This window comes from Zeus faber (genome assembly GCF_960531495.2).
Source record: "Zeus faber genome assembly, chromosome: 3".
In the NCBI taxonomy this organism is placed as follows: domain Eukaryota; kingdom Metazoa; phylum Chordata; class Actinopteri; order Zeiformes; family Zeidae; genus Zeus; species Zeus faber.
The window spans coordinates 26,960,305-26,974,714 of record NC_137190.1 but is presented as its reverse complement, the minus strand read 5'-3'; the positions used below and the strand labels follow the sequence as shown (position 1 = coordinate 26,974,714).

Here is a 14,410-nt window from a genome sequence, read left to right as displayed (position 1 = left end):
ACATAATGTAACATAGTTATGTAGTTGAACCTCAAAAATTAGTCGGTTATTTTATGTTTATTTTTTTGTTATTATTGCAATTTATTTGCGAAGTACCATAAAAATATTATATAAATGTATATTTGCACTTAAAGTGAAGGAGACATTCATTTGAAGTTTGAACTGGACATTTCCATGTTTTTTTTTTTATATGTAGGTCCCTCCTAAAACTCAGTGAGAGTTACAGGTTGAATTATACTGAAACTTGTTGACAGTCCTATATTCAATTTTATTGGTACTCAGTGACAGTTTCATGTTCTATTATTGTTCCATAGTGAATAATGAACAATAATAAACACACAGTGTCAAAATCAGCAGTCTCACCTTTGTGGTAGCTGTCCATTCACGTGAGTGTGATCAGATCGCGTGATGTATTTGTCATTGATGTACAGCAGATTGGAAATCGGAATCTGCAGGTCTAGACTTAAACAGAAATAGGAATGGGCCAAGAAAATTGCAGTCAGTGCATTTCTAGTTGGTAAACATGGGTTAACTTTGCAAGATGATGCATTTCAAGGGATATATCCAAATGATATGAATTTGTATACTTTATAGTTATCCATAGTAGCTGGCATACAATGGCATCAGCCTCTTTATGAGATGGATATGGTGTGAATAACTGATGGAGTCATTTAGCTGCAGTAGCTCTGTGCATTGACTTCCTGCTTTACCTCTACAACCAATGGAATTCTGCTAAACTGTCTATTGTCTATCTAGGTATAAAGCTAAACGCCAGTGGGACTTCTTCATAACTTTTTAAAAGAATGTGATAGTAGTAGTAGTAGTAATAATAATAATAAGAATACATTTTATTTATATAGCACCTTTCATACATACCAAGAAACTTAAGGTGCTTAACATTAATGCAATTCATGTGTCAATGCAATAAAAAAAATAATCCAGACAAGCAAAATGTATCAAACTAGGTAAATATTATATTCCATTTCAGTTTTGTCATCAATATCAATTTAGACATTGAGGGATCACGACTGTTCCTCAGCAAATGCCTTTCAATCATCATGTCTCTCAAATGAATAGTCTTGGACTACTCCAAATAATCCTCACAATGGCTTAGTGCCCCTTTCAATAGATTCCTTAGGTGGACTGAAGGTATTTACCGTTGCTTTGAGGTGGAGCTTTAAAAACCCTTGAAAAAGTGAAATAAGGGATGTATGCTTTTTATGTATTTACACTATGTTGTTGCCATATTGTGACTCTCACCGACGGCACGGGTGTTGTTCAGTTTCTTACTCCTCCTGGACTGAAGCTACACCCGTACTAACTTGTGTTTTAATTTTCTCTCTCTTGGCCCGTCATCCTTTCACTCGCCCCTGGCCATTCCTCTGGTGAAAGAGCGCGAGTCGAGCACGGTACGTTGACACTTTGCTTCTCAGTCCGTCCCCCTCTCTCTCTCTCCCTCTCTGTCTCTCTCTCTCTCTCTCTCTCGCTCTCTCTCTGTCTCTGTGTGTGTTGAAGTCAGCTGTTCCATACAGATCCATGCCGCCACTGTCGGAACATGGACTTTCTTTTGTGTCCCGCTCTGGAGGCTTTAAACGACCGGAATCAAAAAATGAACTCGGCAGCCATCCGATCCACCCGGAAAACGACTCAAATCACCGGCGGAGGATTAGCAGTCGGCTCACGTCTCAAATTCCAACACAATTAAAAGAGACTTTGACTGCCTTCGTAGTCCACTCTGCTCCATCGTGGGTCATTAGACTTTTTTTTTTTTTTTTTTTTTTTTTTTAATTCATTCAATTTTTTACATGATGCGTTGCTGTTACCTTTTCCTCTCTAACTCTTTGTGTCCCTCTCATCTCCCTGTAGCTCTTCTGGTCTCTCTCTCTCTCTCCTTCTCTCTCTCTCTCTCTCTCTCTCTCTCTCTCTCTCTCTCTCTCTCTCTCTCTCTCTCTCTCTCTCTCTCTTCCCCATATTAAAATCCCTGTTTACCGGACTGTCTCCTAAATCTCTATCGTCTCCACGGCGCGACGCTCTGTCCACTCAGTCCAGACAGATTGAGTTCCTATTGAGCGGCCCGGCTGAATGGACCCACTCATCTCTGAAGGGAACCTTAACCCCCCTCCCCCCCTTCAACGTTCCTGGCGATTAGCAGCTTCGAATACGATCCCCAGTCTCTTACATAACTGAATGGGAGTCTTTTTGACGGGTGCATTAGCCAAGCCGCCTTGCCCAATAGTTATCCATTTTTATTTATTCAACATTTCAGGTCTGAGAGCTTCTTCACACACGTTAAGAGGTCACGGACTGAAACGTCCCCATTAATAAGTAAAGACTGAGCGTGGTGTCTGGGTTGTTCCATCCAATGCTTGACGTCCATTTTACATGTTCTAGTTTCTGGCCAAAAAAATAGTCAGACTGATGGTTCGTTATATACATGGTATACATGTTCATCTAAGCGGTGATGTGGGAGCGATGGAGTGGCGGCGGGAAAGAGTCTGGCCAAACACTGACCGGCTCCTCTTTCTAAATCTCTTTCTCTCTCTCTCTCTCTCTCTCTCTCTCTCTCGTCCCCCTTTCATTTGGGGGGGTTCAATAATGTGGCAAGTACAGCCAACGAATCACCCCACACCACGTCCGTCTCTCTTCCGGATTGGCATGAAAATCCTTCCATGGCCTCGGAGCTCTCTCTCGGTGTCTTCCTAGCTCCCTGGCAGCATGACCCAGACTATAAACCCCCCCCTCTTGCAGCTTGTGAAAAGGGTGCCAGCCTGTCCAGGCATGGCCCGCTAGCAGGAGAGCTCTGTGCCACACGGCTTGGCTTCTAACCGGCTAAGTCCCTTTTCCTGTTGTTGTTTTGTTTTTTTTTGTCCCCCCCCCACTTTGTTCATCTTTCACCCTGCCTCTCTCATGGCCCTTTCTTTTTTTTTTTCTGCGTTGGCACTGTTCCGCACCCTTCTTTTGTTCCCATTCACATGCCGCTCTCTGTCAGGCCTCCCTCTTGTTCACCCACTTCCTGTGCTTCCCCGGGTGCTTTTTCATGGACTCCAAGCACTCGTTTTCTGCCACTTAGTCGACACCCTGCCACAACAAACACACACATATAGACCCACACACACCCAAATCCACTCCATGGCAGAGTTTCCGCAAAAATTGGTGCTGGTCCACGTGTCCTGGAAGATTTCAGTGTCCTGGACAAAAGGGAGGGATTCCGGTCAAATATGATCTGTGTTTTATTGAGCTTAAAAACAATTGATAGGCAGGCTATATGAATAATAAAATCATGAAGGCATGATTTGCGCTGCGGCTGTCTCCGCTCTGTGTACTGTGTTTACAAGCGCAGGGCGGGGCTTATTTCTATATCCACACACTTGATTGGTTAGAGGTGAAAGGTCAGCGTTACATTGTCCAAACTGATTGGCTTTCTGCTACAACTTGCTGAACATGGAAATTAACAGAACTGTTTATCGAAATGATGAAGTCTATTTTATTTCGACATTGAGGGAAAAGAATATGGCGATAATTGTCGTGCTGTATTTTATTGTTTTATCTGCCCGCACTCATTCATATTGTGCTTAGAGGTAGGCTTGGCAGATTTACGATTTAATCGTCTATCAGCGATCGACTCTTTCGTTCGCAATTGATATTGATGACAGACGATTTTTATGTATTTATTTTCCCTGAGGGGAGAGGGGGGAGGAAGAATCACATCTCACTTCCCCGCTCTACAGGCCCGCGCAGAGATGTTATGTGATTTCGATAAATTTTCGAATCGGAACCGTGACGCTAGCGTTCACATGCGCTCGCATGTCGAGCTGCAATGTTCTCTCCCTTCGTTTTTCGAGCGCTTAAGGGCTAATTTTAGTGTGTGTGTGTGTGTGTGTGTGTGTGTGTGTGTGTGTGTGTGTGTGTGTGTGTGTGTGTGTGTGTGTGTGTGTGTGTGTGTGTGTGTGTGTGTGTGTGTGTGTGTGTGTGTGTGTGTGGGGTTCCTCAGCTCTATCTGTACTCATGCACCAGTGCGTTGGCTGCAGCAGTTTTGAGCCTTCCCAGAATTCCCCCTCACCCATCGATCGAGCGTCCTATCTAAAGTCATTAGGCCTTTTAAGCCTCGTATCATGTGGAACGGAAGACAGAGCCTCGACTCTTCTTTGGTTCTGCAGTGCTGAATGAAGGAAAAATGTATTTCACACATTTCTCACGTAATATATAAGATGCATGTGTCTGTGTATTACTCTTCATCACTGCGCTAATATCCTGTGCTTCTGCGCAGAGAGAGTGAGGAATCCTGACTCCATACGAGATCAGACACGGGCCGTTGCTCTTTGGATGAATGTTTTTGTGTTGTTATTTAAACTTGTTTTGCGCGTTGTCGTCGGCAGAACAACTCTGTGTCGCCGTCGGACAGCCTGCGCACCGCCAGCGAGAAGCACCGCGGCTCCTCTGACTACGGCATGGACCCCAAGAAGCGCAAGGTGGACGACAAGGACAGCATGAGCCGATATGTAAGCACTCTGCTGTTTTTTGTTTTTTTGTTTTCTTCCCCATGGTGTGCTTCTGCTGTACCCCTGGGGCCACACCAGAAGCGACATCGTCAGCAACACCAAAGCGGCGCCTCATTTGACGATTGGTCGTTTCCTTTCCCCATCCGTCTTTGTTCCGCCCACGACGCTCTCGCGTGAGCAGCGTTCTTGAGACTTTAAACTTCAAATTCTGAAATTTCTCAACTTTCAATGGGTAAGTGAATCTTTGCTTCCTTTTCAACGTCTTGCGTTTGTTTATTAATGTAGTTGGATGAGTTTGTGAGTTTAGCGTTTATTGTTTATATTTCACACAGCAGCCTCTGGCTTGAATACAACACATTTTATTGCTGGACTGAGTTATGATCTATAAACACATTGCGGTTATTGACAGGAGGAAGGCGGTGCCGGTTCTTCTCCATGGTTCCGAGGGAGAAGTCAGGGACAGCAGCAGTGGGTCCATCTCATTAACCAGAGAAGGATGCAAGGAGATTTTCACAATGTATAAATGTGTATTTATTGAGCTGTTTCTGTAATAAAGTGTTTTTCAATAATTTTCTTGTTATCAGTTATTTGTGGTTTGATTATTAAATTAAGAAAAATATGAAATGGATATATTCTTGCACATTCCATAAAACATATGAATAAGCTTAATACCTTAAAAATAAATTGACAGATTTCTCTACTACAAAATCTATTGCTTCCTTGCAAAGTCTCCGTGCAGGCTCTAGTCAGTTTAACTAGAGCCTGTGTGTAGTGACTACAAGCAGCAAGGAGACCACGCCCCTTCCATTGTCCTCCGTGTTGCCAGCAGGTACAGTATACCAGACCAATAATGTTCATCAAACTGCTCCCCAAGTAAAATCTAAAGACTATTCCTGGGTGTGGTATTTGTTTTCCTGCTGGAATTATATTGTCTTTACATCGTTTTTCAAGTTGCATTTAAAACGTGTTTGTTAATTTAACTCGGTAATCCACCGGAATGCACGTCAGCGTATTTCATATTTGTATTTCATACATGTGGTTAATGCATTCCAGGCTTGGTAATTCAATATTTTCACTAATCTTCTGGTCTTTTTGGAATGGCCGGCTATGGGAATTTACGCTCCAGTTTATGCTTTGCGCCCGGAATGATATAGCCAAGGCGTTAAAAAAAGAAAAAAAGAAAAAACAGTTAGGGGCGTCACTTTCGCGACAATGACTCTTCTGCTTGGTGTGACCTTCCATATTGAACACGGCATCGTATCTGAAGCGCTTTTGTGACGCTGACGTGCCGCTTCTGATTTTGCCCAGGGCCAGCCGCTGGGTTGGTGCCAAGCGGTTAAATTTCCCTCCAGGGACAAAGGAAATGTTTTCTTATGTAGCCCGTTACACCCATATGGTGGAGGACGAGCTGAGCCTGTTTTGTTCTTTCTTCCAGGACAGTGACGGTGAGAAGAGTGACGACCTGGTGGTGGACGTCTCCAACGAGGTGAGGTGAAGTGTGTGTGTGTGTTTGTGTAAGTTACACTGTGCCCTGGCCACATTCCATAGCACAAACACCGCACAGCAATTAAAACACAGCGCTCTCCGGATGCCTTGACACATTTCACACCCTCGTCAAAAAGGAAAAAGAGAAGTCTCTAAAAATCATGCGTGTGTGTGTTTAGTGAGTGTTTTGTATGTATTAGAAACTGTGTGTGTGTTTACCTTGTCTCTCAACACACTGACACGAAGACAAAGAATCCCAAGAGGGGGGTGTGTGTGTGTGTGTGTGTGTGTGTGTGTGTGTGTGTGTGTGTGTGTGTGTGTGTGTGTGTGTGTGTGTGTGTGTGTGTGTGTGTGTGTGTGTGTGTGTGTGTGTGTGTGTGTGTGTGAGACTATTTGCCCATGTGGCTCCAGTTTGTTTGACCTACATGTACATGCCAGTGGCTTTCCTCCAGTCTGTTTGCTCAGCATGTCCTTCTTTGTCTTCCTCCCCCCCATGACATGTCACTGTGTGTGTGTGTGTGTATGTATGTCCTAAATAAACATCTTGAATCTCTCCCTCTCCAGGATCCTGCCACTCCTCGAGTCAGCCCTGCTCATTCCCCTCCGGAAAACGGTCTGGATAAGTCGCGGGTGCTGAAGAAGGACGGCGCCCCCAACAGTCCCGCCTCCGTGGCGTCGTCGGGCAGCACGCCCTCCTCCAAAGCCAAGGACCACGCCCACGTGAGTGTGCTGTCCCCGTTCGCCACCAGGGGCAGGGCATCGGCATAAACTTTTAATTTTTTTATGAAATTATTTTATTTATTTATTTTTAAGAAGTCTCAGGGAATTTTCTTTTTGATTTGATACGAATTTTGATCGTCAGGAGTCATTCAGCATCAGAATATTTTAAATTGATTCAGCGTTGAGAGAGTAGCTTGAGCCGACTGCCACGCACTGGGGCAATCATGGTCGCAATTGCCCCATTGCACCATGTTGTCGGCAGCAATCACGGAGGTTGACCCCCAATGATTTTGGGGGCGGGGGGGATATAAGGTTTAGGTTGAAAGAAAAATCGTAATTTTTCATTTAATAAATGCAGTATCTAGCTTACTCATTGGGTTACGTGTTGCTATTATGGGAGTATTGCAATTTCCAGAAATTCAGAGGTTTTGAAAGTGGCGATGTTGACATTTTGAAACCTTTTAGCTCCGAGCTCATGGCTGGCCCGTGTCTCGTAAGCTGTGAGATCCAAAGTTCTGCTGCGCTGTATATTCACCCTCAGCCATAAACAGCGATTTCTTACCTGAGCCTGACCCCCCCATTAAATAACCTGGACACAGTGAGGGGAAACTGTGCAACCTCTCTGTCTCACCCCCCCTCCCCCACCCTTAATCCCCCACTCTCTTACACCTTTTCTTCCTTTACCCCCCTCCCCCCCACACACACACACACACACACACACACAGGCTGGCAGGCCTTAAACAGTAATAAAGTGTTTTGACGTGTATGTTGCTGAGGGTCTCTGCTTTCTCCAACACCTCATTTCTCTGTTGCCTTTTTACCTTGTTTGTCAGTGGACTTAAACCCGTTTGCCCGTCCAGAGAGAATTGGGATTAGCAAATTAGAGAAAAACGAGGGCAGCCATCTTGGCTGACACCTTCCTTATTTTCCTTTTTTTTTTTTTAATTATATATATATATTTTTTTTTTTTTACAATGTAATTTCTGAGTTGAGTTTCTAAGCAGGGGATGATGCAGCATCTACAACTGCCTCCCCTTATTAACACCACTAACACGCCTACAGGCACACACACACACACACACACACACACACACACACACACACACACACACACACACACACACACACACACACACACACACACACACACACACACACACACACACACACACACACACACAGTGTTCATGGTAATCAAGTGTCACTGGTAGATTGGATTACCCTGTGCATTCTACTCCAATTGTCGCTCTGGATTTCCTCTTTCCATCGGGACCAATTTTAACTCACTTAAGGGATGTGTCCGCAGCCCCCCCCCCTTATTTTAGGGACACCGTTTCTTTCATGTGACCACGTCTGTTGGTAAGCGATAGCGACAGAAAGTCAATGGGTGTCTTTCTTTCTCTTTCAGAACGACAAGTCGTCCACGCCCGGCCTCAAGTCCAACACGCCCACGCCCCGCAACGAGGGGCCCACGCCTGGCACCAGCAGCACGCCAGGACTGAGGCCCCTGGCCATGGGCAAGCCGCCTGGCATGGAGGCACTGGGTACACACAAACACACACACACACCTGCGGATATATTGTTATGTAAAGGGAAGAGTTGACCACTGTGATAATGATTGAAATAAGATAAGATAAACCATTATTAGTCCCCCACCGGGGAAATTTACAAATATAGTAATAATAATTATAATGATGTATATATAATAATATGTATAGAAATATATCATTATCTGCTTGTGTATTCAAAATCACATAAAAAATCGGGCTGGATTACAAAAAATCGATTGAATTATATATAATGTCAATATATTGACATAGAATCGTATCAAAATCAAATCGTGAGATCCTGCCCAACACCCGACCCTCACCAAAAAGCATGCAAGTGAAGTATCTAAACAGAACTCATGTCCATATCTCAACCGAAAAAAATCCACTCCCTTAGAAAGCATTCACCATCTCATATCATCAGAGATTTTAAACGATGAACGAAGACTTTAATCTGACGTATGCCAATAAGTACTGGACTATTGCTTGGAAATTCAGTGCCAGAAGCCTTCACATCTGCGTCTTCTCTGTAAAATCAAATGGGGGAAAAAAACTAAACGTTTTTCTTCCTCCAGCTGCCCCCGCCCTGCGCACGCCGCTCTCCATCGCGGGCTCCTACGCCACGCCCTTCGCCATGATGGGCCACCACGACATGAACGGCTCGCTCACCAGCCCCGGGGTCTACGCCGGCCTCCATATCTCGCCGCAGATGAGCGTTGCGGCTGCCGCCGCCTACGGACGCTCGCCGATGGTGAGGGGAACTGGATATGATGTCACATGTGTCTCGTACGCTCCTGTATGAATCATTTCACATTTAACGTTCATTTCCATTTTTGGTAGCTCCCTGTTTCAATATTTCTTCTTCTTCTGGTTTGCTGTATGTAAATAATGGAAAACTGTGAAGGAGCCCGGGTGCCTTTTTTGCTTTGATGTTGGTTAGTTAGCATGCTGCTGCCTTGCAAAAAAAGAAAAGGAGTCTCTTCCTCTAAAATGCATTTCATGTTTGAAAATCTCCCAGGCTTTCATTAGCATTAGCACGTGGGGGTGTTGTGTAGTCTTGTGTAAAAGCTTCTTCTATATATGCGGCGAAATCTGTGCCTTTCAAGGAATTCGCCTCGAAACTCAAGACGCGAGCGTGCCTCGGGGCCCGCCGCGGATGAAGCTGAGCAAAGTCTGCTGTTTGACTATTAGCTTAGCCCAATTAAGTTGGTGGGCCTAATTTACCGGGTGTTTGCCTAACCTTTTGGCTCCTCCCACTTGTGTAGGCGGGGTTTGATCCTCACCCCCACATGAGAGCCCCGGGCCTCCCAGCCAGCCTCACCTCCATATCTGGAGGCAAACCGTGAGTACTCGCCATGTTAACATCCAAAGACTTATTAATCTTATGATTATTATTATTATTCTGCTGAGCCGTTGACCCGAGCCCCGCCCTTCTTCTCGTCCCTCTGCAGGGCCTATTCTTTTCACGTTAGCGCGGACGGCCAGATGCAGCCGGTGCCCTTTCCGCCGGACGCGCTGATCGGGCCGGGCATCCCGCGCCACGCCCGCCAGATCAACACGCTGAGTCACGGCGAGGTGGTGTGCGCCGTCACCATCAGCAACCCCACACGGCACGTCTACACCGGCGGCAAAGGCTGCGTCAAGATCTGGGACATCAGCCAGCCGGGCAGCAAGAGCCCCGTGTCCCAGCTGGACTGCCTGGTAAAAATACCGCTTTCCTTTTACAATCCAGCTGATTTTTTTATTGGATGAGTCTGGCGCTGATATGGATTCAATGGAAAACGGAGTGTCGCACAACCACGTAGAACTACCGCGGCAGTGTTTTTCGACCGCTGGTAGTAGCGGTGTGCGGTTCGACCTGATTTTGAATATCCATTCAATCTTCTGGCTCTTTGTCGTTTGATTTGACTTCCGGTGAACCATCCGGTGACGACTCCCTTCACCTCTGACTTCTCATAATATTCATGCATCACTCGTTTTTATTAGGCCATCATAATTAGCAAGGTTCTCCGTGTCTGTTGCCGTTTTTAGTGATTCTTATGCTGACGCGGATGTAAGTGGAGCTCCTCAAAACAAACCATTGTATGGCACCCCAAAAAGGACCCCGGTTACCCTTCCATTGTCAAATGCGGTGAATTACCCAGTTTACTGCCCCAGTATCACGCTGTGATAATATTTAGCAGGGAGGAGGGAAATGAAACGTAATGCAGCGTTCTGATTGGTCAACCCAGTCCGCCATTACTTGGTCCATTTACCTCCTCCCGAGTGCTCCTTTGACACCATCGCTCCGCGGTGTTCCAGCCATATGTCGCTGGAGCGTAAAGTGAGATCAGGGCACGATGGGGGTCGTACAAAGCCGTCAGAGTGGTGTTTTTAATCTGACCGCCAGCCTCCCTAGCCATATTGATCCCTTACTCTCTGACCTGGATTCTGCTCTCTCTCTCTCTCTCTCTCTCTCTCTCTCTCTCTCTCTCTCTCTCTCTCTCGCTCTCGCTCGCTCTCTCCCTCCCTCCCTCCTGCCTTTCTTCTTAAAGCTGACAACTGCAACTTCACTCTTAACGCGACGCAGAGGGAGTTGCATTTTTTCCTTTTTTTTTTTTTTTACTTTGCTTGTCAGCGAAAAGCTGTTCTTGTGTATAAGTAGGGATGGGACTTATCTTCAGCAGAGGAGTTAGTGAAGTTCACTCAAGGATTCGCTAATGTATACCCCAAAACTCTTGTGTGCCACACAGCCGCACCATAATTGAGTAGGAGGTTGCGTCCCCTCTGAATCGTGTGTGTGTGTGTGTGTGTGTGTGTGTGTGTGTGTGTGTACTATGTATATACTATGTATATCTGTGTGTGTTTTTAGGTTTATTGCCAAGATGCTTATTGCCTTTGTTTGAGTTTCACCTCCTACCCATTTTTTATTGAAAACAATTCTATGTATGCCAATCCCCTCTCAAGCCCAATAGCTTGGCGATTGTGTTTTGTGCTTTTAAATTGTTTTTACTTGCCAAATCGTAATAGATTTGACCTTCACATACATACATGACAAATGCATTTTGTAATAAACATCTGGAATGCAATACGTAACAAGGTTTACCGCATTTTGTAGTAATTGATTACATGATGACAACTTTTGTTATTACGTTGTTATTACTAGGCCATTAAAATTAATGATGAATATTTAATAATTCAATGCAAAGTGTAATGGTGCACCAACAAGGCTGTCTTCAATTATATCAAGTGTCATACTTAAGTACTTGATCAAACTTCGAATTGTGATAACCCTGCAATACATAATAACTAGGTCACAGTTATTTATTCTATCGAACTCAAATATTGTCATTTTTGGTACCAGCATCCTGATGATCTCTTCACATTCTGCCCCCCCCCCCCCCCTACAGAACAGAGACAATTACATTCGTTCGTGCAAGCTGCTGCCCGATGGCCGCACCCTCATCGTGGGCGGCGAGGCCAGCACGCTGACCATCTGGGACCTGGCATCACAGACGCCCCGCATCAAGGCGGAGCTCACCTCATCCGCCCCCGCCTGCTACGCCCTGGCCATCAGCCCCGACGCCAAGGTCTGCTTCTCCTGCTGCTCGGACGGAAACATCGCCGTGTGGGACCTCCACAACCAGACGCTGGTCAGGTGAGCGCGGCCAAAACGGTAGCATGTTCACCCAAACTAAAAATTGGAGGAGGGAGGTCAGCAGTGTTTGGTGTGAACCTCGGTTTTGGGGATCTGGGATTGGGGTGTGGTATAGTTAGAGAATTCCAAAAGGTCTCATCGTTGTTCCATTAATTCAGGCAAAAATTGTTCACCTTTCTAGTATTAACCTTGGATGTTAAAGACAACATTTATGACTTTGGCACAAACTCATCATTCAACCCCAAGTTTTCGTCGACACAATTCTGGAGAACCTCTCGGTTGGCGCCCTGACTTTAGGCAAAAGCAACACCCGGCAGCCATTTCCAAGGCAACTCTGTTTGCAGGACATTGAGGACTGAAGTGACAGTTCCGACCTCGATGGTTCCTTACGGATTGTGCTTCTGTAGACATCTCCACCTTCCCTGTCCAACGCTGACCTCAGATGTTATATTTTCCCGGTGTTCCAGGCAATTCCAGGGCCACACGGACGGTGCCAGCTGCATAGACATCTCCCACGATGGAACCAAGCTGTGGACCGGCGGGCTGGACAACACCGTGCGCTCCTGGGATCTGAGGGAGGGACGGCAGCTCCAGCAGCATGACTTCACCTCCCAGGTACACACACTGAGCACTACAGATAAAGTATGAGGGGGGATAAACAAGAAGCTGTGTTTGCTATGAAGGGGCTTTGACACAGATGCAGCACTTCCATTGGACCAGTGACCTCGCTGTATTGAACATTGGTCTGTTGCTCTGGCTCATGATCGCCATCGTCTGTCCCCTGCTCCAGATCTTCTCTCTGGGATACTGTCCCACTGGGGAGTGGCTGGCCGTTGGCATGGAGAGCAGCAACGTGGAGGTGCTCCACCACACCAAGCCCGACAAGTACCAGCTCCACCTGCACGAAAGCTGCGTCCTCTCCCTCAAATTTGCCTACTGTGGTGAGTGATGATGCGGAGAGCCCTCGTTTTCTCCTGGTGTTTCACAGCGTTTCGTGTGTAGATCTTCGAGGACGAAACTACAACCAGATATACAAATAGAAGTGTTTGGTCTGTATCAATAATCACCTTGTTTCGTGTAAACCTATTATGCCTCAGACAAGGTAGCTGCTTTTCAGTTTTTACTTTTGGCCAAACAGCGTTATACTTCATTCCATTCCATTTTCCCTGGCATTTTTGATCCCCCTTCCGTGGCCGTACGGAGCTTAGTCTTATATCTCCGACGTTTCAGAGCTGACTAATTCAAATAAGGCACGCTGCTTTACAGCCTCTTACTGTCACTAATTAAATCATTATCTGACTAGTGAGTTGGCTAATTCATCAGAGGTTGATTTGAATAATTACGGGAGTGTAAACGCTTTGGGTTTTCCTTTATTATGTGTTATTTAACGCTTGTTTATGTAATGGCCCCATCTTAGATTTTGTTAATAGTCATTGATTGATAAGGTTATTACCCGGAATTATGACTGCCGTCACAGTGGGTTGGAGATACGGATCCATGCAAACCTTAGCGCAACCCTCATGTTGTGTTTATTTTTTTTCTGTTTTTTTTGGGGGGGTTTTTTTTGTATGGATATGCTCACGTGTTCTTTGTGTTCCCAGGGAAATGGTTCGTGAGCACAGGGAAGGACAACCTGTTGAACGCATGGAGGACTCCATATGGCGCCAGCATATTCCAGGTAACTCCTAATTCAATCAGATACTTTGATCAGACTCCTTGACTGGCAAACTGGTAGGCGCCGTGGAACTGTTTATATCCGCATGTGGCTGGATGTTTACTGTCAAACATGATGTACAACCTGTGTAGTAAAACAAGGTCCCTGAAGCATTCACCGAAACCATCGAACAATGAAATGATTCCATAGTTTGTAGATGCTTTTAAAAAGAGAAATCTGATCTTTTGTTATTGCAATGTCAGGATAAGTAAAAAATCATCGCTTCATGTAATAACACACAAGCAATTACTGTCAAAATGTTATATGTTTTACTTAAACTGAAATGACAATATTATTCAATCTAACGGAGTCCTTTTCCTTCTTGTGTTGATTCAACAGTCCAAGGAGTCGTCCTCTGTCCTGAGCTGTGACATTTCGGCTGATGACAAATACATTGTGACGGGCTCGGGCGACAAAAAGGCCACGGTGTACGAGGTGATCTACTAGGGAGCCCGACCCCACGCACCTCCCTCCGCCCGCGACCCCTTCGCCCGCCGCCCCGTGACTCCTCCTTCACGGAGAGGACCGGGTCAAAGGCCGGAGCCGAGGATCGGATGTGTTTAAAATGAGATTTTACGAAGACGTCGGCTGAGGGAAAAATTGGATTTTTATTTCGTCTTGAGGTTCTGTTTTTTTGGGTTACTTTTTTTTTTTTTTTTTTTTTTTTTTTTAACCAGATGAACATATTCATACGAAGCGGTGCTTCACATCTGAGAACCTTGTTACCTGGACTGCTTGTTAAAAGTGTACATACTGGAGAAAAGACATTTTATATATATCATAAATATATATATATATATTTTCATGT

General features: G+C 45.4%; 1 protein-coding gene across 8 annotated transcripts in view; it reads left to right on the top strand.

Moving 5' to 3' along the window:
• Positions 1 to 14,049, top strand: part of tle3b (TLE family member 3, transcriptional corepressor b) — a gene marked incomplete at both ends in the record, with an annotated part of 28,076 nt that extends 14,027 nt beyond the window's left edge. For 4 of the 8 annotated variants that reach the window (XM_079998169.1, XM_079998168.1, XM_079998165.1 and 1 more), the window contains 13 exons: positions 1,348 to 1,409; positions 4,377 to 4,499; positions 5,935 to 5,985; positions 6,549 to 6,704; positions 8,113 to 8,248; positions 8,827 to 9,002; positions 9,517 to 9,593; positions 9,703 to 9,952; positions 11,641 to 11,888; positions 12,356 to 12,503; positions 12,679 to 12,829; positions 13,490 to 13,566; positions 13,942 to 14,049. In XM_079998169.1, the coding sequence (XP_079854295.1) occupies positions 1,348 to 1,409; positions 4,377 to 4,499; positions 5,935 to 5,985; positions 6,549 to 6,704; positions 8,113 to 8,248; positions 8,827 to 9,002; positions 9,517 to 9,593; positions 9,703 to 9,952; positions 11,641 to 11,888; positions 12,356 to 12,503; positions 12,679 to 12,829; positions 13,490 to 13,566; positions 13,942 to 14,049 (1,763 nt within the window). Of the gene's footprint in view, positions 1 to 1,347; positions 1,410 to 4,376; positions 4,500 to 5,934; positions 5,986 to 6,548; positions 6,705 to 8,112; positions 8,249 to 8,826; positions 9,048 to 9,516; positions 9,594 to 9,702; positions 9,953 to 11,640; positions 11,889 to 12,355; positions 12,504 to 12,678; positions 12,830 to 13,489; positions 13,567 to 13,941 lie in introns of all 8 variants that reach the window. The other 4 variants (XM_079998172.1, XM_079998171.1, XM_079998167.1 and 1 more) reach the window with 2 other exon arrangements.
• Positions 14,050 to 14,410: the final 361 nt, after the last annotated feature.